The following is a 24,278-nucleotide window of genomic DNA, read 5'->3' as shown; positions in this document are numbered from 1 at the left end:
TTTTATGATTTCATTTATCTGATTTTCTTTCTATCATTAACTATATTTATCTTTCGCTTGATTTTGAATGATCACGTTTGATGTTTTTTTTTTTGAATCGATTTTACTTATGTTTTGGCTATTAAAATATGTACAAATCATGTATTTTAAATCCAAAGAACCGATTTTATTTATGTTTTAGTTACAAAATAGGTACAAATCATGTATTTTTAAACCGGAGAACCGATTGAGATCCGAACCCGAAAGTACAATGGGTTATACCGGTTCTTTGAAGATTTACTAACCCCGACCCGAACCCGATATAAACCGAACCGGTCCCGAACCTAACTTTTATATAACCCGAATGGGGTTAATTTTGTTAAACCCGAAAAACCGAAACCCGAATGGATAAAACCGAAACCCGATTGAGAAATATTATGTGAATGAAAAAGAATTGGTATTGGGAGCCATATATTTATAGTCTTCAGCTTAGAGTATTGGTATTTTGTTCGACAATAGATTTTAGCTAAGATAATAACAATTTAGGTAGTTTATATAAAAACTAAAAATCGTGGTGGTTAACGGGTCAAAGATTTTAAACTAACAAATTTTTAATCTAATGTATTAATTGTTATGTTCAAAAACATTTTAAAAGTAAAAAAAAACATTAGTATATTCTCCAAAATTACATTAAAAATACAAACAAATCTTCATGGTTGATTGAAATATCTAAAACTAACAAATTGTTGATACAATTAAGGGCAATTAATTAATTCTTAAGATTTATTCTATAGATTGCGTTTTGTTTGTTTGTTATATAAATATTAGTATGGAATTTAAATTCAGAAAATATAGGATATTTAAATGTACCTAATAAAATGGAAACAATATTCGTTAGAACATTAATTATTAATGAAATGGTCCTACTAAGACTTCTCTATAGTAGATAAAAAATATGACTCTATTTTAATAGAGTAGATTTATTTTTTGCTTTTTGTAAAATAACTTCAAATGCAATTTGTTGCGAACTACTCGCTCCGTTTGCGAAAGTAAGATTTTCTAGAGCTTTCACGTTTGTTAAGAATATAATAAATATTTACAATTTATTTTTTATTACACTTTTCAATAACTATCCACCAATAAAATTTAATCAATTCAAATTTTCACAATTAATGTTTCTCAAAAGTATACAAAGTACCTTAAACATATAGAAAATCTTACTTTCGGGAACTGATAGAGTAATTAACTGCATTACCAAAAGTCATAATGTCTTTTTAAATCATTTCTTTCACCCATTTTTACGTTAACGTTGGGTTGATTATATTCTTATAGCTCAATCACTTCTTATATATTAAAACAGAAGTCATGACTTCTTTTCATGTGTGATTTTTTTAGTTTGGACCATTCCTAAAAAAATATCATATTTTACATAAGTTCATTATTATACTTTTAATATCATTATCTTTTTATTTGAAATACAAATGAATATATTTAAAATATTCTAACAAAATCTTTTTAAAATCTTCTTAGAATCTTTTTAAATTTACTTTCAAAAATTAGTTAGTTTTAATTTAAATTATCATAAAATATAATTAGAAATTAAAATTGAATATAGTTTTGATTTATAAACGAAAATTTAAATAAAATGAAATTAATTAATTTCACAAATACATTTACTAATAATTTTTAAAGATTTTGTTAGAAATAAATATTTATTTTTATTTTAATTTTTTCAAATTTGTTTTCTAATAAAATAAAAATCATGATTTTTTGATGAGTGATATTTTTATTTGGACCATCATTTAAATTTTATATTAAATGTATATCACTAATGCTAATATACATAATATTTTTAACTACTTTAATCATAATATCTTTTATATCTTTTAATTTTTAAAAAAAAAATTAAAATTCTAACAAATCTCTTGAAAAAGATTATAATAAGATCTTAATTGTCATAAATTGAATATAAATATTTTCAACTAATTTTGTAATTAGTAATAAAATGTTACTAAAAGAATAAAATTATATCCTATTTTATCAATTTTATAATAATATCTATCATTTTATAATAAAAATGTTATATTGAACAAAATATGATAAAATTATTTTAAATTGATAAGTTAACATATTTTATTTTCATAAATATAAATATTTATGCTAAAAATATAATATGTTGGTAGAACGGGTTAATATTAGTAAACTATATAATACATTTATAAAAATTTAACTTATCTTAAACTTTTTAATATACAGTAATTTATTATATAAAATTAATAAACATTAAAAAATTACTAAAAAAATCTAGCAATTTGAATTAAGGATCATGATTATAATAAATTAAATACAAAATTATTTTCATATATGTTGTTTCATGCATTAAAAAATTTAGTTTAATAATCAAACGTAAATTCAATAAGACAAATATATAATAAGCAACATATATATATGATGATTTTAATTTACAGCATGAAAACTATAAAATTATTATTTTTGGCATAATTATACAAATATTTAAATATGTGAGTAACATTAAAAATATATAATGATTATGAAAACAAATATCTATATATATAAATGTGAAAATATATACCCGCACGGTTGTGCGGATGGAAATCTAGTTTCATTTTTAAATGCATCCATATGCCTAGTCATCTTATGTCGTTAATCTGATCTCTCTGTAGAAATGTATTTTTTTGGGTTAAATGGTAGAAATGAAATGTAGAAATGTATAGTTAAGATTACTTTTCTTGGAGTTTTAATTGTATGACTAGATTTTGACCCGCGCTTTCAAAACGCGGGATTATTTTCGAAACATTCCAAATTTATTTGATATAAATTTGTATTTTAATTGTATCTACACTTAGATATTACAAATGAAACATTATATTCAATGTTTTAAAACCCGACCCGACCCGACCCGCAGTTAAATTGCCAAATTCGGTGGTTCATATGTAATCCATTTTAGTTTTCAAAAAAAAAAACTGTTATTTAAAAATTCTATAAAACCCGTAACAACCGCTAAAACCCGAGTTCTGGTTATCGGTTGAACTGATAGATGACTCAATATGTAATCAGGTTTGATTTAATATTATATTTAGAGTATTGTAATATATATTCATGAACGTTGAGATGAATAGAGAATATATTATGAAATTGATATTCCAATTTTAATACAATTTTAGTCCAACTAAAATTCCATCTTGTTAATGGATTAATATTTGAGTGGATGCATCAATAATGTGTATACGTCTATTACAAATTAATGATTTACGTTTGCAACAAAATACAAATGTTTATTTAGTTAGTTTGCTTTTGTTATTCACATATTATTAGATACTTTTTGATGTTTTGTCTATGGCTGATTTTAAATTTAAAAGTTAATTTCATTATTCGCATTAGAAATGTAAATATTTATTATTTTAATTTTGATATATATTTTTATTATATTTAGTTCTTAATATTTCTAATTTATATATAATTATATTTTTACACAATTAAAATATTGACTCTTACTCTCTCGCTTCGATTAATGTTAATGTAATGTTTTATGATATATTTGTGTTAATATATTTGTTCAATTAGTTTATATTTGATATATATATTACATGTATGTTTGAGTAACCCGTAAAAAATATATTCATTAAACTATCAATAGTAACATGTTTCATCATATAATTTTTATTAATATTTAATTTATAATATATATTTATATATATTTTAATACTCTAACTATAAGAATTATATTTTTATGTATTTGGTGAGGGTTTTGAACAATTGTTTTTTTTTGCATTTGAATTAATATATAGTTGTATATATACGAATGAATACACATATATATAATTATTTATTACATTAATAACTAAAATATAATTAATTAGTTATTTGAATTTCTAATTAATATAAATTAAATTCATTAGTTTAAAAAATAATAGATTAGTTAGTTAGTTCCTTAATTTTAGGTATGATGTATATTTAACAATTAAATTAGATATGAGTAAAAATAATAGAAAATATAATTAAATATAATGGTCCAACCTAGACTATTTGTAAGTAGATAAAAATTGCTTCTGTTTTAATAGTATTGATAATTAAGTTTAAGTTTAAGTTGAATAACTATGTGTCTAGATACATAGGAAAAAAAACGTCATTAGAACATCTCTAACCCCATTAATCATATGGTACCCTTCTTCTGCTAGTTCCCGCATATTGTTGGGCTTTGCAGTTTTATCCCTTTGCCAGTTCTCGCAAATTTCTCCATTATTGCAAGCCCAAACATGTTTTGATTATATCAGCGGCTTTTTAAGCTGCCTCGACTTATCCTTCTGCGTCTTGCAGGTTGCTTGACGTGCGCGAGTCTTGGAACATAAGGGCACATGAGTGGCCAAGCATTGATTTGGGCAGAGTTTCCGAGATCCACTACTCTTAAGTCTTAACGGATTGATAGCTAATCAGTCATGCATCTATGACATTATATTTTGCGTCGCTATTTACTTGTATTTTGCTCTTAGTTTCAAATCAGATGACAGATTGGAAGCTAAAGTAGAGTCAAACAGAAGAGCTTCTATTATTGCTCAAAGTTTGTATTGCTCAAATAGAAAAGCTTTTATCTTTATACATATAAATTAAGGAATGCCACAAAACATTTTGAATGAAAAACAATATATTTACCAATGGTTACAATTTTGTTGTTTTGTAAAAGATTTATATGCATGATATTTCAAAATATTATTGTTATATTTATTTATGTAATTTTGAATCGATGAACATACTTTATATTTTATATTTTATTCTCAAAACAATATATATTTAGTTCTACATATTTATATATATTTAATATACAAACAACCAAGATGCAAATAACAAAATTAACCAAATAAAAAATCTATTATAGTTGAATTCGGAGAAATAGATGCAATCTAATATACTCAAATGATACCCAAACCGACTAGATATTACATATCTAAAATAACATGTCTAATTAAAATAATATAATTTTATCAATATAAATTAGTCATATAAACTATAAAATGATTTGAAATTATAAGTAAAATATTAATCAATTATTAGAATATATTTGCTGTATAAATATTTGGAGAATCACCTAGTATGTATTATTTGTGGAGATTGATTAGGTCACACTTATTGCATTTATTTCACATACATACATCAGACATAAGGAGTAACACTATATCATCATTAATATAGGTGACAATCTCTAGTTTTATTTATGAATACAAAAGAGATTGTGGGCTTGTAGAGTATTATTAACATACGCGGAGAATTGAGCATGCTCCACCAATCGCTTAAGGGTTGTCGGTCGAACCAGACGCATAGCTACCTGCATCTCCGTAAGCGTATGCATTACCCTCGGTAGTTTTGGGACCCGCTGCAGCATTAGAACCTGCAGCACCGTAAGTGTAACTGCTAGTATCTACCCTTGCGTTGGGACCATCCGCATTGACATATCCATAGGTATATTTGTTAACACTTCCTGATGTACTAGAGCTGGGACCGCTGGCACCCCCATTAGCATTGGAATTGGTATATTCCGTATTGTAAGAACTAGTACCACTACTAACGATACGCTCAGCATCAATGCCGTTGCTAGTAACAGTCTTGGGAATAGAGACGCCAAATCTGGTCTTTTGGGACACCTCATCGAGCTGCCTTGCGCCAACATTGGCGCACACAACTCCAACAAAGATCAGGAGCACAACAAACTTTGTGGCATTCATCTTCGTATTCTCTTTTTTTTTTTGTACTTTCTAGTTTTACTTGTAATAAAGGTGATTGTGTTTTATGTGGTGAGTTATGTTGTCTTCCTCCCACACTCACCCCTATATATACACACATGTATTTTTCAAGAAACGTTTGCATGATTTACAAGATAGATACATGCTTCAATGCATTAGTTAATATTTTAACCCATAACTAACAGTCTTACCAATATGTCAAATTAATGTTACCATCGAAATAACTATCGCCAGTACGTAGCGATCTCAATCATAAACTTCAAACGTCATCATATTTTGAAACTATAGGTTTCTATATTCCTGGGATTTGATTATCAAATATTTAATTAGTTAGTTGTCCAACGTAAGAGCATTCTGGTAACGTAAGAAACTATAACTTTCTTTTTACGTTCTTTTTACTGACAGCGGGAATTACCGTAACCCTTACGAACTGAGATCTAAAATATATCTACTAGAGTTTGTCTGCACGGGTGTTTTTTTATTGATCAAACACTAGATTGACTAATGACTATGCCTATTTAATTGTTTTACATGGTGTTTGTTGCTTATGTAGCTTTCAGATATCCATGTAAACAAAATTAAATGATATGTATATAACTTAATTGATAATTTTAATAAATATGTTTTTGTAGTGTATTTATTTTAAAAAATTTTAACATTAAATATGGGATTAATAAAGCTATTTTCGGAAAATATTCATGCCTAATATTGATATAACACGACAAAATAGTTAAATTAATTAGTTAAAAAATTTGTTGTTATATGTTATGAAATTCTATATCATTTTTGTCACTATGCATTGTTTTGAGTGTTTTAAGAGTAAGTTTTTTAAGTTTTTCTAAGTTATGCATTTTGTAATTAGTTGTTAATAAATACTAATCCATTTTTCAGCACTTGAATAACGTATATTTTAGCTTCTCTAAAGTTTGATTAGTAATTTATTTAATTTTAAAGTTATTTACTATTTTTAAGAACTTCACTGATAAGTTAATTTCTTTTTTAAAAACTTAAAATTATTTTTCAGAAAAAAAGAGGATCGTTTTTTATGGTTTGAAAAACTAAAATAAATACCATTTTAATAAATAATAGCAATAGATCTCTTAACAAATATGTAAACCTTACATAAAATGATTTTTTATCATTTTTTCTTTCAATATTTTTAAAAAAATATTTCTTCTATTTTAATTTTAGTTTTTTTTTGAATTTTTAGATTTTTTCAAATTTTTGAATTTTAGTATTTGTTTTTAAAAAAAAATATTTTTTAAAGAAACCAACACGTCATCATGAAATGAACAGTATCAGTCACCTATTTAACTTGAGATAAACTTCATTGGAGGTTTGTTATAATAAAAATATCACTTTCAAAGTTTAAAGTGCTAGTAAAAAACTTCAATATTTAAAGTGCGAAAATGTAACACTCTCGGGATTTAATATGCGATTTATTGATATAAGTTGACTATATGGATCATTTATTGATATTTAATCATCTGGTCCTAACATAATATTTTTATATGACAACTAACTCTAAACTAAATAACTAATCAAAAGGTTATATTAAAATTATGATTTTCAATTGATTCAAGCTAAAGTACAACTTTAATTTATTTTCATAAAAAATGCTTACAAAATAATACATTTTCAAAATAGACTTATTTAACGACAATAAAATTAATTAAATGAAAGTAACAAAATTTATTTTATTTTATCTATTTAAAACTCAAAATTGTAATGTTCAACTAGAAGAATAACTGTAACCTAATATACACCAAAAATAAATTAGTAATCGGTCAGATTTTTATACATAAAATTTTATGTGTATCTAAAAACAACATACTATTATTTTAAATAATTTTATTTATTATAAATACATAAATTAAAAAATAAGTTAATTTTTTTAAATGAAACACTAATTAATTATTACAATTTAATCAGTTTTAAAAATTATATGTGCATAAACATCGGAAAATCAACTAGTTTAAATTAATTATCGGTTCATATGGTCTAAACCATTTTTCATAGTTGGTTTCCTATACTAAATCAGACCGAGCCCTAGTATGATTCTGATAATTATCAGGTCAAAATCTTTTAGACATTTTTGTTTCAGACCTATATAGATAGCTATAGAGGTTTTGATTTGGTTTTGATCGATTCTATACAGTTTGATACACAGGTTCATTATTTAAAATATTTTATATCTAGAAATATCCAAAAAATTGAAATTACTTAATTTATATTTGAAAATTTTCTCTGAAATATGCTACACTTATCCCAAACTGTGTAAAATAACCAAAATAAATTTAAACTAAATAAATTTTAAATCATTTGGTCTGTTTTTTTTTTGTATTTATTCAAAGGTTTTGAGGAGGATGATGACATTTATTCTAAGAATGAAGAGTCACCTTCAACTGCTCCACGTTCAGTCAGAAAGCACTACATTTCCCGCACAAAAAGATTTATTTTGGTTATTTTATGTCATCTTCTTCCCTATTTGAATTGAATCTCCGGTGCACTAATAATATTTTTTTCAAACATTTTAGATTCGCATTTATATGTTTGTCACATTTGGTCGGACTATGTTCGTCTAACTGAATGTGACATTTTATTAGTACACTAAGATTTAAATCATTTTTAAGGTGAACATATATGATTCGTAGGGAGACCTGAATTGAGAAAGGTGCCTCGGTTCCTATTCGGACAGTATTGCCTTGAAAATGCATCTGAAAGAACCTCAAGCTTGGGATGGCCTTATACTTGTGGCTCCAATGTGTAAGGTAAGCCAATCTCAACTAGAAAGTATGTTTCTTCATATTTATAATACCTGACACTGAGTCACCCTCCAAGTTTACAGAAGATGTAAAACCTCCTCAGCTAGTCTTGAATGCGCTAATTTTTATGACAATACTATTACCGGAGGCAAAGCTCTTTCCAAAGAAAGACATGCGTCCGCTGTTCTACAGAGACCCAAGTAAAAGAAAACTGGTACTTCCTCAATAGTACATTTTTCTGCATAAGCATTTTTAGCTGTGACTTCCTCTTTTGATGTGTTTGTTCTCTGTGGACCAAGTCCTACTTTGATGTGATTAGCTATGATGACCAAACGCGTCTGAAAACCGCTGTTGAACTTCTAAATGCGGCAAGTGACATTGAGATGCAAATTAATAAGGTCAGTTGTAGAACAAAAGGAAACTTCTCTAGTGTATCGCAGACAGGCCCGTCTCTAATAAAGTTATTGCAGGTCTCATTGCCAATGCTGATACTGCATGGACACGCAGATATAGTCATAGATCCCACTGTGAGCAAGTTCCTTTATGACCAAGCAACCAGCCAAGACAAAACCCTAAAGCTCTATCCAGGTGGCTACCATTGCATTCTAGAAGGTGACACAGACGAAAACATTTTCACCGCGTTGCTTGGCTTGATGCCCACACCACTCCCAAGTAAAGTGAGAGTTTATCTCCAAAACCCTGTGTTTATTATTTTCTTTCAAAACTCTCAGAATCTCTGCAATTAATTACATAAGGAATAAAACAAAAACTGTATATGGCTTGCAATGAGTACAAAACCTTGGACCTTCCAGTTCCATGCTTAGCTAGGGCCTCTTAAGCTACTTTAGTCGCATCTTGCAAATGGTAGTTTCCCCATTAAAACCACATCATGTATTGGGCCTTAGCTTTCCTCCTCGATTAATATGAGCTAGCAGCATGTATGATTCAACATAGCAATACCATGGGCCTCTACGATATTTGATTTTGGAATAAGTTTATTTAAATCTGATTTATAACAAATATACTGTATAAAGTATTTTTGTAACACAAAAATGGATACAACTCCTTTCACTGAATTTTGTAATTCAACAAAGAAACGATGGAGCTTTGTATATAACTAAAGAAATAATAAATAAATTGTATAAGAGAAACTATAAATTATTAGCCTACAAAAAAACTATAAATTATTAATTTATTAAAAAAAACAAAAAAACAAATACAGGAAGATAGTGTTTAAGAGGAGAATAGAGAGGGAAGCTCGAGATCCCATTTTGCTGACTGAATCTGTCGTATTTGGAACCTGTCGGTGACGGTAGGCCCTTTGACACATAACAGTCTCATCGGTGCAACTTGCATCCAAACAAATCTCTTTCTTTTTCTTTAATTACACTATTTAGTTTTGTTTTTGTTTTGTATATTTATTAGATTGTAAGAATCTTTTTTACTACTAGATTGTTTTGTCGCGAGTTTATCATTTTTTTGGGTAAACAAGAGTTTATCTTTCTACATGGGAACTGAAATATGATTAGTAGGGTTGAATAAATGAAATATAGATTGATGGAGCCTTTCTTTCCGATAGCTCGCAGCGACGGGTAGCTCTTTCTGTTATTGACTCCCCTACTGATCCATCATGCTTACGCTACAGTCTTGTTCAGAGTCCACTTCTCTGTTGTTTTATATAGTTTTTTCGTTGTTTAGATCCTTTGTTTAATTTATTTATGTTTCATCTGCTACTAGTTTTCTGCGTATTGCCTGTAAAAAATTTTAAAATTTGATATAATAATTTAACATTTTACCAAAAAAAATCCCGTCTGAATGCTACAATGGACCCTATGCAAAAAAAAAATATTATTTTACATGAATAGTTAACATAATTTGCAAAAATGGTCCTCAAGTTTTCTTAAAATCTCTAACTTCTAGCTAAGTTCTCTTTAAAAATATTTGGATCATGAACAAATGCACTTCTTGGACATGGTAAGGGCTTGGTTGAATCAGGTTCTGTCTAACTATATATGTTTCTACAAGAAAGAGGAAAAAGTGATCTATATTATTATTTAAGAAATGAATTTGCTGATTTGTCATGTTTTCCATAATTTTAGATAATTTTGCTTATTTATCACGTTTTTATTAGGTTTTAACTAAATCGTTGATTTATTATTAGTTTTTAGCTCAGTCACTAATAAATTAATTTAAAACATATCTTTAATGAATCTTATATATAAATAAAAACAAATTTCAGTTTAATAATATTAAATTTATGTATTATATCAAATATTTAGTTAGTTTTTCCTATTTGTCATATTTTTATTAGGTTTTAAACGTTTAGCTAGGTTGTTGATTTATTATTAGTTTATAACTGATTCACTAATTTATTAATTTAAACAATACCCTTAATGAATTTTATATATAATTGAAAACAAATTTTATTTTAATAATATTAAATTTATATGTTATATTAAATATTAAATAATTTATCATAAAATAATATAACGTAATTATCAAAAAACATATTTAAAAAGAAGATAATTCTTATATATATATAATTGTGTTGCTATCTGGAAAAAATATATTTTTAGTTAAAAAATGAAGATATAATATAATTTATAATTAAATATTAGTCAAGCAAAACCATATATAAAAATATATTTTCTAAACTATTTCTAAGATATGAGTGTTTTAAAAAGTTTAACACAATTATAAGTATATAGTTTGATTAAAAAATATTTGACATATATAAATACTTTGATGTTTGATTTAACTATTTGAAAACATAAATAATAACTTATTATACTGGTTTTAGATTAATAAGACATAAACTAATAAATATTCATAATAAGATTATGCATGCATGTGCGGGTAAAACATCTAGTTTATATAAATTCACAAATCACAAACAACAACTATAATGACAAAAAGATTCCAGATACCAAACCGATTTCTGGTAGCGTTTATACCAAGTAATAAACACGTTTAAAGTTTGATTAGTCGATTACACAAGTTAAAAAGGTAACTATACTTGCATAGCTAACAAAAATACCACTGAAGCATGCAAAAGAAAAAAAAAGAAAAAAGAAAGGAGCATTTATTATGTGTGGAACAAAAGTCATACCCTATTGATTGTAACTGTACGAACTTCTGATGCTTATGAAATCAGCTTCAAGGAATGAATCCATGGTTGATACTTGATATTGATAATAGCGTATAATACTGAACGTTGACGTCCCATACTCATGCACAACAAGCATAGCTACCAATGAACAATGTGGAAACAGATGAACAAACGCGATAAAGTAAACAACTGATAGATTTAACGACTATCTTGTGCCTCAAACCCTATCATCGATGGATTCGCGAGCTTAGGCTCAATAAAAGTAACTAAGTAGAACACCACACCCATATTAGAGTGACTATATATCATAATCAGAACACAATAAAATCTCCGTGATGTCTAGTGCTACATGGTGGAAACATATTCAAGGCACATGATATATGATATATCAACAACAAGAAAACATCCTTCTTAGCATTTTATTTTATTTTCACCAGTTGTCATTAAAACTACTGATTTGGAAAAACACTACACAGCTTTTGTTTTTGAAGGTAAAAAAAAAATCAACTGTATATTGTCTTTGTGATAATCTATTAGCTAACCAACGTTCAAACTATCTATGTACACCATACAAATATAATTCTTTTTAAATACAAGTGCATTTGCATATATTTCATTAAAGAGAAGAAGATTGGACGTGGTATTAATATACGTACAGAGTAGTAAAGTATGGGGGCCAGACATATTTGTTGCGAACTGGAAATGATAGAGACAATCAGTCTCACTGGGAAGTGGGGTTTTAAACCCATGTTAGCTATGTTTTGTTGTTGCTCTTCCAGCTTTCACTTTCAATTTTACAATCAATCTATCTTCACACTTTATACTAATTTATTATTCATGTCTTCAAATAGCAACAAAACAATCCAAATTCGTTTATAGTTTTATTTCATTTTATATTTTCTATACTACACAGAAAGTTCATATTTGATATATTAAATACTGTAACTCTGTTGTCCACATACATAGAGATGTGTTTAAACTTGTTTGTCAAAACCAAGACAACAATCTCTCTTTGACCGACTTAATTTACAGCTATATATATGTCAATACTTATATAGTTATAATGCTAATAGAAAATAGTTAACTCATTGCATGGATCGAGAGGAAATATACAAATATATATAAACGAGTTCAGTCTTGAACAAACATATCATAGTTTAACAAAACTGAGGGGGCCGATCCGAGGATCACGCCTTGGTTAAATTAAAACTATGAGCTGAATCTTATTCTGCCCATGTAAAATATTTTTCTATAGGAGCATGTGTTGCGTGGGAGGTTTCTTGAGTATGTACAAGATGAATAATATTTGTTATTACGATCTAAATTGTTGTATCACATTTGATTATTTTTGGTTGAAGATATCACACTTGAATTTTGAAGTAGCAATATATGATATGCAAACACAAAGATAAAATTATTCAGTAATATTTGGTTTCTGAGTTAATAAACTGAGTGATAGTGGACAATACTCAAGCGTGAAGACAAAGATCCATTGACACATCACACATATATAATTGTTCACCTTGTTACAAAAATTATCAAATATACTAACATTTTTTCATTTTATAAACCTTTAAGAAAACTATTTTATATACGTATTTTTGGTCTGCTCCAACTTGCGTTAAAACTCGGTATAAAACAATGTTGGACTGCTCCAACTTCCAATCCTGCTAAGTTCAACTGAAAGTTGTGATTCATACACAATGTGTTAAATAAAGTAAAATGAAAAAGTTCTCTTGTGTACGTTATCTGATTATATATATAGAAAGAGTAACTTATTAAGATAAAATACATAATTAATTATACCCTAATTGATTCATTAAATTTATGGCTGCCGTGGAATATTCAACAATCAGATTTCCCATCAATCTTTCTATAAAAAGTCATACAAGTTTTGTTTTTCAACTATAAGAATTTGAAATTACGAATGTTATTTCAATTTCATCCATTTTATACAATACTTATAATCTCAAATGTTATACATTAACAATAAATTTGAGATTACGAAAACTGGACAATTTAAACAAAAAAAATAATTAATTAACAAAGGATAATTAAGGGGATGGGGGAAATAAAATGTATTATTAAGGAAAGTAAAAAAAAAAACAATAATAAAAAGGACTGTTCTCTTCTCTCTCTCTCTCTCTCTCTCTCTCACACTGCTCGTACGTTCGTCTTCTTCCTCATTCGAGCCTCATTCATTCACCACTTTCGATATCGACAGCGACTAAAAAGGAGAGAAAGGTGATTCTCGTGGTAGCTTCCACCTCGTCCTTCAAAATCGTAATGCTCGTTCCCGATTTTCACTCGTTAATTCCCCAATCGAATCCATTCTTAGTTCCTCGATTCTACTTTCTGCCCTAGGGATTCTATCGTTTCGTTTCTGATTCACGAACCTTCTTTTGAATCTACAGAATCGCTGAGTTTCAAATTTGGTTTTACTCTGAAGAGAGAGAGAGAGAGAGATGGATTCTGTTTCACGGCGGCCTTTAGAGATTTCTCGGTGATGCAAGGCGGAGGAGGGGTTTATTATTTGAGCTAAAGGTGGGGTCTTTAGGCACTGGAATGAGTTTTGATTTTCGTATAGAGTCTCTAGTGTAGGTGTAAAGATAATCTAGTTGTGCTTGCAGTTTTTAAAGGGCTCTTCTTCTTCTTCTTTTAGGTTAACCAAAGGCTGAAGGAAGTTAAAGGCGAGTGATTATGCAGATGTTGAAGACATTTCTCCCTGTGGCTCTGGAGGAAACTTTGTCTTCCTCTCAATCCAGGTAGGCATGTTTTCATTTTCTGACAACTGAAGACGTACTCATTGCCTAAATATGTGCAGGGAAGGCGATGTGAAAATGGAAATGGACGATCCAGAGAAGGCAATGGCTACGGTTGCTCAGCTCATAGAGCAACTCCACAGCAAAGCATCTTCTCCGCAAGACAAAGAGCTCACTACAGCTCGTCTACTTGGTATTGCGAAAAGCAGAAAGGAGGCAAGGAGGCTGATTGGTTCGTATCCCCAAGCTATGCCTTTGTTCATTTCCATGCTTAGAAATGGGACGGCTTTGGCCAAAGTCAACGTCGCTTCTATCCTTTGTGTTTTATGCAAAGACAAGGAGTTGCGACTCAAAGTGCTTCTAGGAGGATGCATCCCTCCGTTACTCTCGGTTTTGAAGTCCGGAACCATTGATACTAGGAAAGCAGCGGCAGAGGCTATATATGAGGTTTCTTCTGCTGGAGTTTCCGATGATCACATTGGCATGAAGATATTTATCACAGAAGGTGTGGTGCCGACTTTGTGGGATCAACTTAGCTTGAAAGGAAAGCAGGATAGAGTGGTTGAAGGGTACGTTACTGGAGCTTTGAGGAATCTTTGTGGTGTGGATGATGGTTATTGGAGAGTGATACTTGAGGGTAGTGGTGTTGACATAGTCGTGTCTCTTTTGTCATCTGACAATCCTAATTCTCAGGCAAATGCTGCGTCTCTCCTGGCTCGTCTTGTGCTGTCCTTTTGTGATATTATCCAGAAAATATTAAATTCTGGGGTTGTCAAGTCTCTGGTACAGCTTTTGGAACAGAAAAATGATACCAAAGTCCGTGCTAGTGCAGCAGATGCTTTGGAAGCTCTTTCATCAAGATCCGATGAAGCTAAGAAATGCGTTAAAGATGCAGGAGGTGTTAATGCTCTCATTGGAGCCATTGTTGCTCCATCGAAAGAGTGTATGCAGGGAGAAAATGGACAAGCTTTACAAGAACATGCAACTGGAGCGTTGGCGAATGTGTTTGGTGGGATGAGCCATTTAATTATATATCTTGGAGAAGTATCACAATCCCCTCGTCTAACGGAACCAATTGGTGATGTAATTGGAGCTCTTGCCTATGCTCTAATGATTTTCAAACAACCAGAGAGTTCAGAGAAAATATTTGATCCAAGAGTGATAGAGAGCATTTTGGTGAAGTTACTAAAGCCTCTTGACACAAAGTTAATCCAAGAGCGGATCTTGGAGGCTATGGCGAGTTTGTACGGAAACAGCAGTCTATCGTGTTACCTAGATGATGCAGAAGCTAAGAGAGTCCTAATCGCTCTCATAACTATGGCTTCTGCTGACGTACGAGAGAATCTTATAGCTTTCTTGTCTCGCCTATGCCATGACAAGGTTGGAATTTGGGAGGCAGTTGGGAAGAGAGAAGGAATCCAATTATTTATATCGTTTCTAGGTTTGTCTAGTGAGCAACACCAAGAGTATGCTGTTGAAATGTTGGAAATTCTGACGGCTCAGATCGATGATAGTAAATGGGCTGTAACCGCAGCCGGGGGGATTCCTCCACTTGTCCAGTTGCTTGAGACTGGATCTCAGAAGGCCAAGGAAGATGCTTCCCGCATCCTCTGGAATTTGTGCTGTCACAGTGAGGAAATCCGCGATTGTGTTGAAAGAGCTGGTGGTATTCCAGCATTCCTGTGGCTACTGAAGACTGGTGGATTGAATTCCCAGGAAACCTCTGCAAAGACACTTTTGAAGCTTGTCCGTACAGCTGATCCTGCTACAATTAATCAGTTGTTGGCTTTACTTCTGGGAGACGATCCTGCTTCAAAGGTTCATGTAATACAAGTACTGGGTCATGTGCTCTCAAAAGCTTCACAAGAAGATATTGTTCATAAAGGGTGTGCAGCTAACAAAGCACTGCGGTCCCTTGTCCAGTCCCTGACAACTTCCAGGGAAGAAACAAAGGAGCATACAGCTTCAGTTTTAGCTGATCTATTCAGCTCAAGACAAGATATATGTGACCATCTTGCAACTGATGACATCATTAATCCCTGGATCAAGCTCCTTACAAGCAACTCTCAGAATGTGGCTAAACAGGTGGCTAGGGCTTTGGACGCACTGTCCCGCCCGGTGAAGAAAAAATCTAATAAAAAGAAGGCTTACATTGCAGAAGGAGATCTTAAGGCACTCATAAAATTGGCGAAGGACTCTTCCATAGAGTCTGCAGAAAATGCAGTTTCTGCCCTGGCAAATCTTCTGTCTGATCCGGATATCGCTGCAGAAGCACTAGCTGAAGATGTTGTTTCAGCTTTCACAAGAATCCTGGCTGATGGATCTTCAGAGGGTAAGAGAAATGCATCCCGGGCACTTCATCAGTTACTTAAGAACTTTCCAGTTTGTGATGTGCTAAAGGGAAGTGCTCAGTGCCGTTTTGCTATACTTTCACTCGTTGATTCTCTAAAATCAGTAGATATGGATAGCCCAGACGCTTTCGACGTATTAGAAGTAGTTGCAGTTTTGGCAAGGGCTAAGAATGGGGTGAATTTCTCTTACCCCCCATTGACTGCCCTTTCTGAAGTGCCATCAAGCCTGGAAACCCTTGTGCAATGCCTTTCTGAAGGCCATACTCTTGTGCAAGATAAGGCAATAGAAATATTGTCCAGGCTTTGCTGTGATCAACAATTTCTGATCAGTGAACTTATAGTTTCAAGACCCAAGTCAATTGGGGTTTTGGCTGATAGAATAGTAAATGCATCCAGTTTAGAAGTGAGAGTTGGGGGGACAGCTCTGCTCTTATGTGCTACGAAAGAAAAGAAGCAGCTGATAACGGAGGCACTTGATCAGTCTGGTTTCTCAAAACTCTTGTTACGTGCCCTAGTAGATATGATAAAGGACAATTCTAAATGCTATTCTATAGAAACTGAAGTCCTGACACCTAAAGGTTTTATGGAAAAAAATGTTTTCCAGGATACAGGTGGTTTTTATTTTCCTGATCCAGCTAAAATCTTGGGTGGTACAGTGGCGTTGTGGCTGCTATGCTTACTTACTTCCGTTGATGCTAAGTCAAAGCTCATTGTCGTGGAAGCTGGCGGACTTGAGGTGCTCTTTGCGAAGCTTGCTAGGCATACTTCCAGTCCTCAGGTAAATGTTTCTGTTCGGACACAAATTTATATATTGTTCCTCATGTTTATTAGTGATGGACTCATGGGTATGCCTTTGTTGGCAATGAAAGAAATTAGCCAACTTGTTAGTTTAGCTGTACAACTTGTGGATCGAAGTTTTTGCCTTAAAGCCTTCTGTTAGTTTACAGGTTCTCTTACAGACTCACAGTCAGATTTCAGAGTTATCCATTCTTTATATCGTTTCAGACTTGTCATGCACAAATTGTGTATCTTGGCGTTTTTGGGCAAATATGTCTTGTACGAATTTCCTCCCTTAAAGTAATCTTGAGCTAAATTGTTTGTCCAGGCTGAATTTGAGGACACAGAAGGCATTTGGATTAGCGCTCTCCTCCTTGCCATCATGTTCCAGGATGACAACGTGTCCTTGTCTTCAACGACGATGCGGATTATTCCAACACTTGCACTTTTGCTAAGATCTGATGAACTGATAGATCGGTATTTCGCTGCCCACGCAATGGCTAGTCTTGTTTGTACTAAGAACAGAGGAATAAATCTGACAATTGCAAACTCAGGTGCTATTTCTGGGATTATAAACCTTCTTGGCTATGTGGAGTCAGAGATTCTCAACTTGGTTGCTTTGGCAAATGAATTTTCTCTGGTGAAAGAGCCTGATCAAGTCATTCTTCAACACCTTTTTGAAATTGAAGATGTGAGGCTTGGCTCCACCGCACGCAAATCTATCCCGCTGCTTGTAGATCTCTTAAGGCCAATTCCAGATAGGCCGGGAGCTCCTCAATTTGCCGTCCAAACCCTGATTCGCATTGCTGACGGAAGTGACACAAACAAATTACTAATGGCTGAAGCTGGAGCTGTGGAAGCTTTAACGAAATACCTTTCTCTAAGCCCTCAAGATTCAATGGAGCGCACCATATCTGAATTGCTTAGAGTATTATTTAGCAACCACGAGCTCAGACAAAACGAAGTAGCAGTTAGTTCCTTGAATCAGCTAATAGCAGTACTTCGTCTGGGGTCAAGAAGTGCAAGATACAGCGCTGCTGGAGCTCTAAATGAACTCTTTGATGCTGAAAACATCAGAAATTCTGAAATAGCTCAGCAGGCTGCTCAACCACTGATGGACATGCTCGGTACTGTATCAGAGACTGAGCAAGAGGTAGCTCTCTCGGCACTGATTAAATTAAGTTCAGGAAATACTTCGAATACAGCTCTTCTAATAGACGTGGAAGGAAGCCTGCTGGAAAATGTGAACAAAATCTTATCATCTGCTTCTGCTTCAGAGGAGTTAAAGATAAATGCTGCCAAACTCTGTTCTGTTGTTTTCTTAAATAAAAACGTCAGAGCAAGTCCATCCGCCTCGGGATGCATGAAGCCCCTGATAACACTTATGCAGTCTGAACGAAATGCAGCAGTTGAAGCAGCGGTTTGTGCTATTAAGATACTATTGGATGACGAGCAACAGCTAGAAATCGCCGCAGGTCATGACATTCAGGAGCTTCTTGTTGGGTTGGTTTCGGGAACAAATTACAGGATTATTGAGGCTAGCTTATCAGCTCTTATTAAGTTGGGCAAAGACAGAGTACCACGGAAGTTGGACATGGTGGAAGCTGGAATAATTGATCGATGTCTTGAGCTACTACCTGGAGCCTCAAGTTCGTTATGTTCCTCTGTTGCAGAGCTGTTTCGAATTTTAACAAATAGTGGAGTAATCGCCAAAAGACCTGATGTTACAAAAACTGTAGAACCTCTTTTCATGGTCTTGCTCAGATCAGACTTGACCTTATGGGGGCAACATAGCGCCTTACAAGCACTTGTAAACATTTTGGAAAAACAGCAAAGCCTTGAAGCTTTTAGTTTTACACCCAGTGAAGCCATCGTGCCTCTGATTTCATTTTTGGAGTCTTCATCTCAAGCTATCCAGCAGCTTGGAGCAGAACTTCTGAGCCATTTTCTTACAATGGAAGATTTCCAGAAAGACATCACGACACAGAATGCTGTTGTTCCTCTGGTTCGGCTTGCTGGAATTGGAATACTGAGCCTTCAGGAAACTGCAGTAAAGGCACTGGAGAAGATATCTGCTAGCTGGCCTAAGTCTGTTCTTGATGCTGGAGGTATATTCGAGCTATCCAAGGTTATTCTTCAGGAGGATCCTCAGCCACCTCTTGAGCTGTGGGAGTCCGCTGCTTTTGTTCTCTGCAATGTTCTGCAGTGTGATGCAGAATGCTTTTTCAGAGTTGAACTACCAGTTTTAGTTAAGTTGTTGTTCTCGACAATTGAAAGCACAGTGATGCTGGCTCTTAAAGCATTAATGATTCATGAGAAGAACGATGCTTCAAGCACCGTACAAATGGCTGAGCTTGGCGCAATCAACGCATTACTGGACCTCCTGAGATCTCATCAATGCGAGGAAGAATCGGGGAGCTTACTTGAAGTAATATTTAACAACCCGAAGGTAAGAGAGTTAAAGTTATGCAAATATGCGATAGCACCACTCTCTCAATATCTGTTAGACCCTCAGACAAGATCAGAACCAGGTAGGCTTCTTGCTGCGCTAGCACTTGGGGACCTTTCTCAGCATGAAGGGCTTTCTAGATCCAGTGGCTCTGTTTCCGCTTGTCGGGCACTCATTAGCGTGCTAGAAGAACAACCAACAGAAGAAATGAAAGTGGTGGCCATCTGTGCGTTGCAGAATTTTGTGATGAATAGTAGAACAAATAGGCGAGCAGTTGCAGAGGCTGGTGGCATATTGTTAATTCAGGAGCTATTGCTTTCTTCCAATGCAGAAGTATCTGGGCAGGCTGCATTAATGGTAAAATTTTTGTTCTCCAACCACACACTCCAAGAATATGTCTCTAATGAGCTTATAAGATCATTAACAGGTACTTTTCAGTTTAAAAGTTATGCTTATAATCATATGTTCCAGATTTATTTGTGTTCTGATGACTTATGTGCTCGTATCTTCAACTGTGGTTGAGCAGCTGCACTTGAAAGAGGCTTGTGGTCTACATCAACAATAAATATCGAAGTCTTGAGAACCTTAAATGTGATTTTCTCCAATTTTCCAAAGCTTCGCGCCTCAGAAGCTGCTACTTTCTGCATCCCTCATTTGGTCGGGGCGCTCAGATCTGGTGTTGAAGATGTCCAGGGATTAGTATTGGATATTCTCTACTTGCTAAGACACTCGTGGACGAATATGGCTATAGATGTTGCAAAATCTCAAGCCATGATTGCAGCTGAAGCAATTCCTGTCCTGCAGATGTTGATGAAAACATGCCCTCCTGTGTTCCACGACAAGGCAGACAGCTTATTACATTGCTTACCAGGTTGCTTAACAGTAAACGTTATGCGTGCCAACAACTTAAAGCAGTCCATGGCAACCACAAACGCCTTTTGTCAATTAACCATAGGAAACTGCCCTCCACGCCAAACTAAGGTAAACCTTATTCATCCCTCGGAGAATATCTCCACCATTGCCAATAATAATTTGTTTGTACATTTCCTCTAGGTTGTGAGCAATCGCACTTCTCCTGAATGGAAAGAAAGCTTTACTTGGGCATTTGATGTTCCACCCAAAGGACAAAAGCTTCACATCATATGCAAGAGCAAAAGCACATTCGGGAAGGTAACATTGTAACGTTGTCCAAGTTGCAGAGTTGATAGATCTATACGTTGTCTTGACTGGTTCATTCCTTTATCTGCAGACAACTCTGGGCCGTGTCACTATCCAAATCGACAAAGTCGTGATAGAAGGAGTTTACAACGGATCTCTAAGCTTGAATCATGACAACAGCAAAGATGCATCTTCCAGATCACTCGACATTGAGATTGCATGGTCCAATAGAACAACGGATGATACTCTTTGAGTGAAGAAAAACAACTCCATCTTCACAAGCACAATGCATTTGGTCTAAGGGAAGGAAGAATATAAGGCTCCCAATGGCTGAATTGTGGTAGTAGAAGAACGGAAGCAAAGTATGCAGCAGATGTATAGCAAGCAATACGTGTATATTGGGTAATGAGTAAAACCGTGTGTGGAAAGGAACGTTGAAGAAGCAAAGAGTTCCTACGTAGCAAGAAACAGTCTCTGTATAGTTTATATCTCTCTTTCTTATTGTCTATGTACTGACTCTTTGTTTATGAATCTCTTTCGCTCAGGGATCAACTAAGCAGCACGAAGTGCTCTGATTCCTGTAGCGATGTTTTAAGTTATTTCATGATTGGCACTTCTCTACTACTGGTTTCAGGTCAGCGAACTTGCAAATAGTCTTTTAGCAATCTGCACCCTGCAATGAGATGATCAGAGGATAACAAGGTAGCATCGAAACTCTTTCATAGGCAACTAAAACAAGCACAACTGCCATGAAAATGTATACAAAGCATTCTGTCTTGTTGAGTTAAAACCCAAATCATTTTAAGCTACTACTGCGGCGGGTTTCCAAATGTTAAAAAAGAAAACACACAGGTTCACTTTGCTGAAGCAACCAAGGCAGACCGGGCGTGAGTGAAAGTAGAAATGATAGCTCCAAGCTGCAGTTTGTCGTTGCATCCAAAGCTCAATCTGTACCTATAAACCCAAAACAGACTCCTGATTAAATACAAAAAGGCTAAATACTCACTCTACTGTCCAGACAAAAGTTAACAAAACAAAAATATACTAACTCGATGTCTGCCAAATCGTTTATCAGTTGAACTCTGACATTTGAAGGCATCTTGATCTTAAACACAAACCTGTAGGAGAAACAAAAGTTAGCTAGTTCAGAGACGCATGATTAACACAGCAGTAGAAGCCGCAACCAAGTACGTCACTGCTTACATGGTAACCTCTCTGACGATATCAACAATGGCAAGTCCTTTTCTCGTCTTCATTTCTGATATTTCTGCAGAGTGTGACAAGTAACAATCAGGTGTACCATGGAATCAAATACTAAGAAAATAAAAATATCAGTGATGGTTCACATACTTTTGTAGCTCTCAGCAAATGGTTCATTCAGAAGCCAGTGAGATATCTGCTCAATGTCCCTGGGTAGTGGGTTTCCAGTGCAGAGGTAAACATCTTCCTCTGTGATTTTCTCTGACGCCATATGCGTTGACTGCCTCTCACACACATTAACCCGTTGGTAATGCTTCTTATGTCAATTTACAATTGTGAACTAGGAGACAGAGAAGCAAAAGGAAATATTAACAGAACCTGCAAAATGTTCATGGCTTTCCTCATGTCTCCATTGCTCAGCCGTACAAGAGCCGCCAAACCACTCTCACTTACATCAAGCCTAGTCCATTTATGAACGATTAGCAAAGAGAAAGGGTGGAGAAAACACACAACAAACAAATAGTTTATAAGATTGAAGTAACTTTTATTCTCACCCTTCAGCTTCTATGACATGTTTAAGACGTTGACTCACATGTACAGGATCAAGAGGGGCGAATCTAAATCGGGTACATCTGGACTGTAAAGCAGGGATGATCTTATTGACATGGTTTCCGATGAGGGCGAACCTAGTACTCTTTGTGTATTTCTCAATCACTAGCCATACATAAACATGTTAGTGCCGTACTTAGACATATAAAATAAAACCAAGAGAGCTATGAAGAATACAAGGCCTCACCTCTACGCAGGGCAAACTGAGCATCTTTTGTCATGGCATCTGCTTCATCCAGCAGAACCAACTTCACCGAAGACTTTCCTCTGCAATCATCAATCGAAATCTTTTATTATCCACAGCATGAAAGTACATCTTATTATTCGTTCTACTCCAGCATGATACTACAGCTAGGCACTTCATAATAATAAACAACTCATAGAAAAATGGAGTCATAATGATAGGAAACTTCACAGTGAGAAGCTCTGAGTGCTAGCGAAATCTTGAATCTGCTGCCTCACAACATCAATCCCTCTATCATCCGAGGCGTTGAGTTCAAGAATCATGTTACGGTACTTAGGTCCATACAGCTTCCGTGCAACAGCTAGAATGGTGGATGTTTTGCCAGTACCAGGTGGACCATACAACAGAAGATGCGGCAACTTGTTCTCATTGGTCAACCTATCAACTGTTTAACAAAAAAAAAACAAAAAACAAAAGCTTCAGTAAGAAGCTAGTTTCTTAAACCCAACACAAAGGTCTTAGCTTTTCAATATAGAATCCTCAGGAATCCATTTCTCTTGCGTAATTAGAAAAAAGACTCAATTTTTTTAATAAAAAGACTCAATTTTTTAAAAAATTAGGGTTTCTGTGGTGGGTAAGTTCAATTACTTGTATCAACAATGTCGCGATGTGCTGCGACGTCGTCTAGCGATTGAGGTCTGTATTTTTCGACCCAAGGCGTCGTCTTGCTCTGCGGCGGAGCAACGAAACCGGCGACGTCTTTGCCCTTGTTGCTCGGTTTGCGAGGGAGATTCTCGTCTACGTCGATGTCCATCGCCGATGTAGTCTCAGTCATCTTCGCCGTGAATTGGTTGGGAATCTCTCACTCAGCCGCTTCTTTTCACTCTTTCTCTCCCGCCAAGGTCTAGTTTTTGAGGTTTCCTTCCGCCATTGTTTGTTTGAGTCTATTCTACTGTCTTCGTTGTTGTAAATTACCTTTGAACCCTCGCTGAATGATGGTTGAGTTGGGGCTAGTTTGGTAAAGTTACACTTCACTCTTTTCTTTCTTTATCACATTTTTATTCCTTAATTACATATGTACAAGGTTGAGGTTAAGGTTAAGATCAGGGCTATGCGCGGAATGAAATTATTTTGTGTTCATTTATCTATATAATTAAATTAGTTTAAGTATGTAAATCA

General features: G+C 33.6%; 3 protein-coding genes across 6 annotated transcripts; 1 reads left to right on the top strand and 2 right to left on the bottom strand.

Annotated features, from left to right (window-relative positions):
• Positions 1 to 5,285: 5,285 nt before the first annotated feature.
• On the bottom strand, positions 5,286 to 5,717 carry LOC103830570 (UPF0540 protein At1g62000). Its single transcript, XM_009106376.2, has one exon. The coding sequence runs from the start codon at positions 5,715 to 5,717 to the stop codon at positions 5,286 to 5,288; it is 432 nt and encodes a 143-aa protein (XP_009104624.1).
• A 5,519-nt stretch (positions 5,718 to 11,236) lies between these two features.
• LOC103830569 (protein CELLULOSE SYNTHASE INTERACTIVE 3) lies at positions 11,237 to 21,719 on the top strand. 4 transcript variants are annotated; one of them, XM_033276134.1, is made up of 9 exons: positions 11,238 to 13,853; positions 14,024 to 14,040; positions 14,098 to 14,153; positions 14,272 to 14,374; positions 14,434 to 17,500; positions 17,828 to 20,375; positions 20,475 to 20,929; positions 21,002 to 21,118; positions 21,198 to 21,719. In XM_033276134.1, exons 4-9 carry the CDS (start codon positions 14,310 to 14,312, stop codon positions 21,357 to 21,359), a joined length of 6,414 nt encoding a protein of 2,137 aa, XP_033132025.1. In that variant the 5' UTR covers positions 11,238 to 13,853; positions 14,024 to 14,040; positions 14,098 to 14,153; positions 14,272 to 14,309; the 3' UTR covers positions 21,360 to 21,719. The 4 variants fall into 4 exon arrangements, with proteins under 4 accessions (XP_033132023.1, XP_033132025.1, XP_033132024.1 ...); XM_033276133.1 differs by having other exon boundaries at positions 11,238 to 13,892; XM_033276132.1 differs by having other exon boundaries at positions 11,237 to 13,892; positions 14,024 to 14,153; positions 14,240 to 14,374.
• Positions 21,720 to 21,809: 90 nt separating this feature from the next.
• Positions 21,810 to 24,048, bottom strand: LOC103830567 (replication factor C subunit 5). Its single transcript, XM_009106373.3, has 9 exons — positions 23,748 to 24,048; positions 23,331 to 23,544; positions 23,103 to 23,182; positions 22,861 to 23,020; positions 22,685 to 22,766; positions 22,457 to 22,586; positions 22,310 to 22,373; positions 22,156 to 22,224; positions 21,810 to 22,060 (listed from the first exon to the last, which is right to left on the bottom strand). The coding sequence occupies exons 1-9, from the start codon at positions 23,932 to 23,934 to the stop codon at positions 21,961 to 21,963; spliced, it is 1,086 nt and encodes a 361-aa protein (XP_009104621.1). The 5' UTR covers positions 23,935 to 24,048; the 3' UTR covers positions 21,810 to 21,960.
• Between the last annotated feature and the right edge of the window lie 230 nt (positions 24,049 to 24,278).

The sequence above is a fragment of the Brassica rapa genome, chromosome A07 (assembly GCF_000309985.2).
Source record: "Brassica rapa cultivar Chiifu-401-42 chromosome A07, CAAS_Brap_v3.01, whole genome shotgun sequence".
In the NCBI taxonomy this organism is placed as follows: domain Eukaryota; kingdom Viridiplantae; phylum Streptophyta; class Magnoliopsida; order Brassicales; family Brassicaceae; genus Brassica; species Brassica rapa.
The sequence above is the reverse complement of the archived record's forward strand: the minus strand, read 5'-3'. Positions and strand labels throughout refer to the sequence as shown.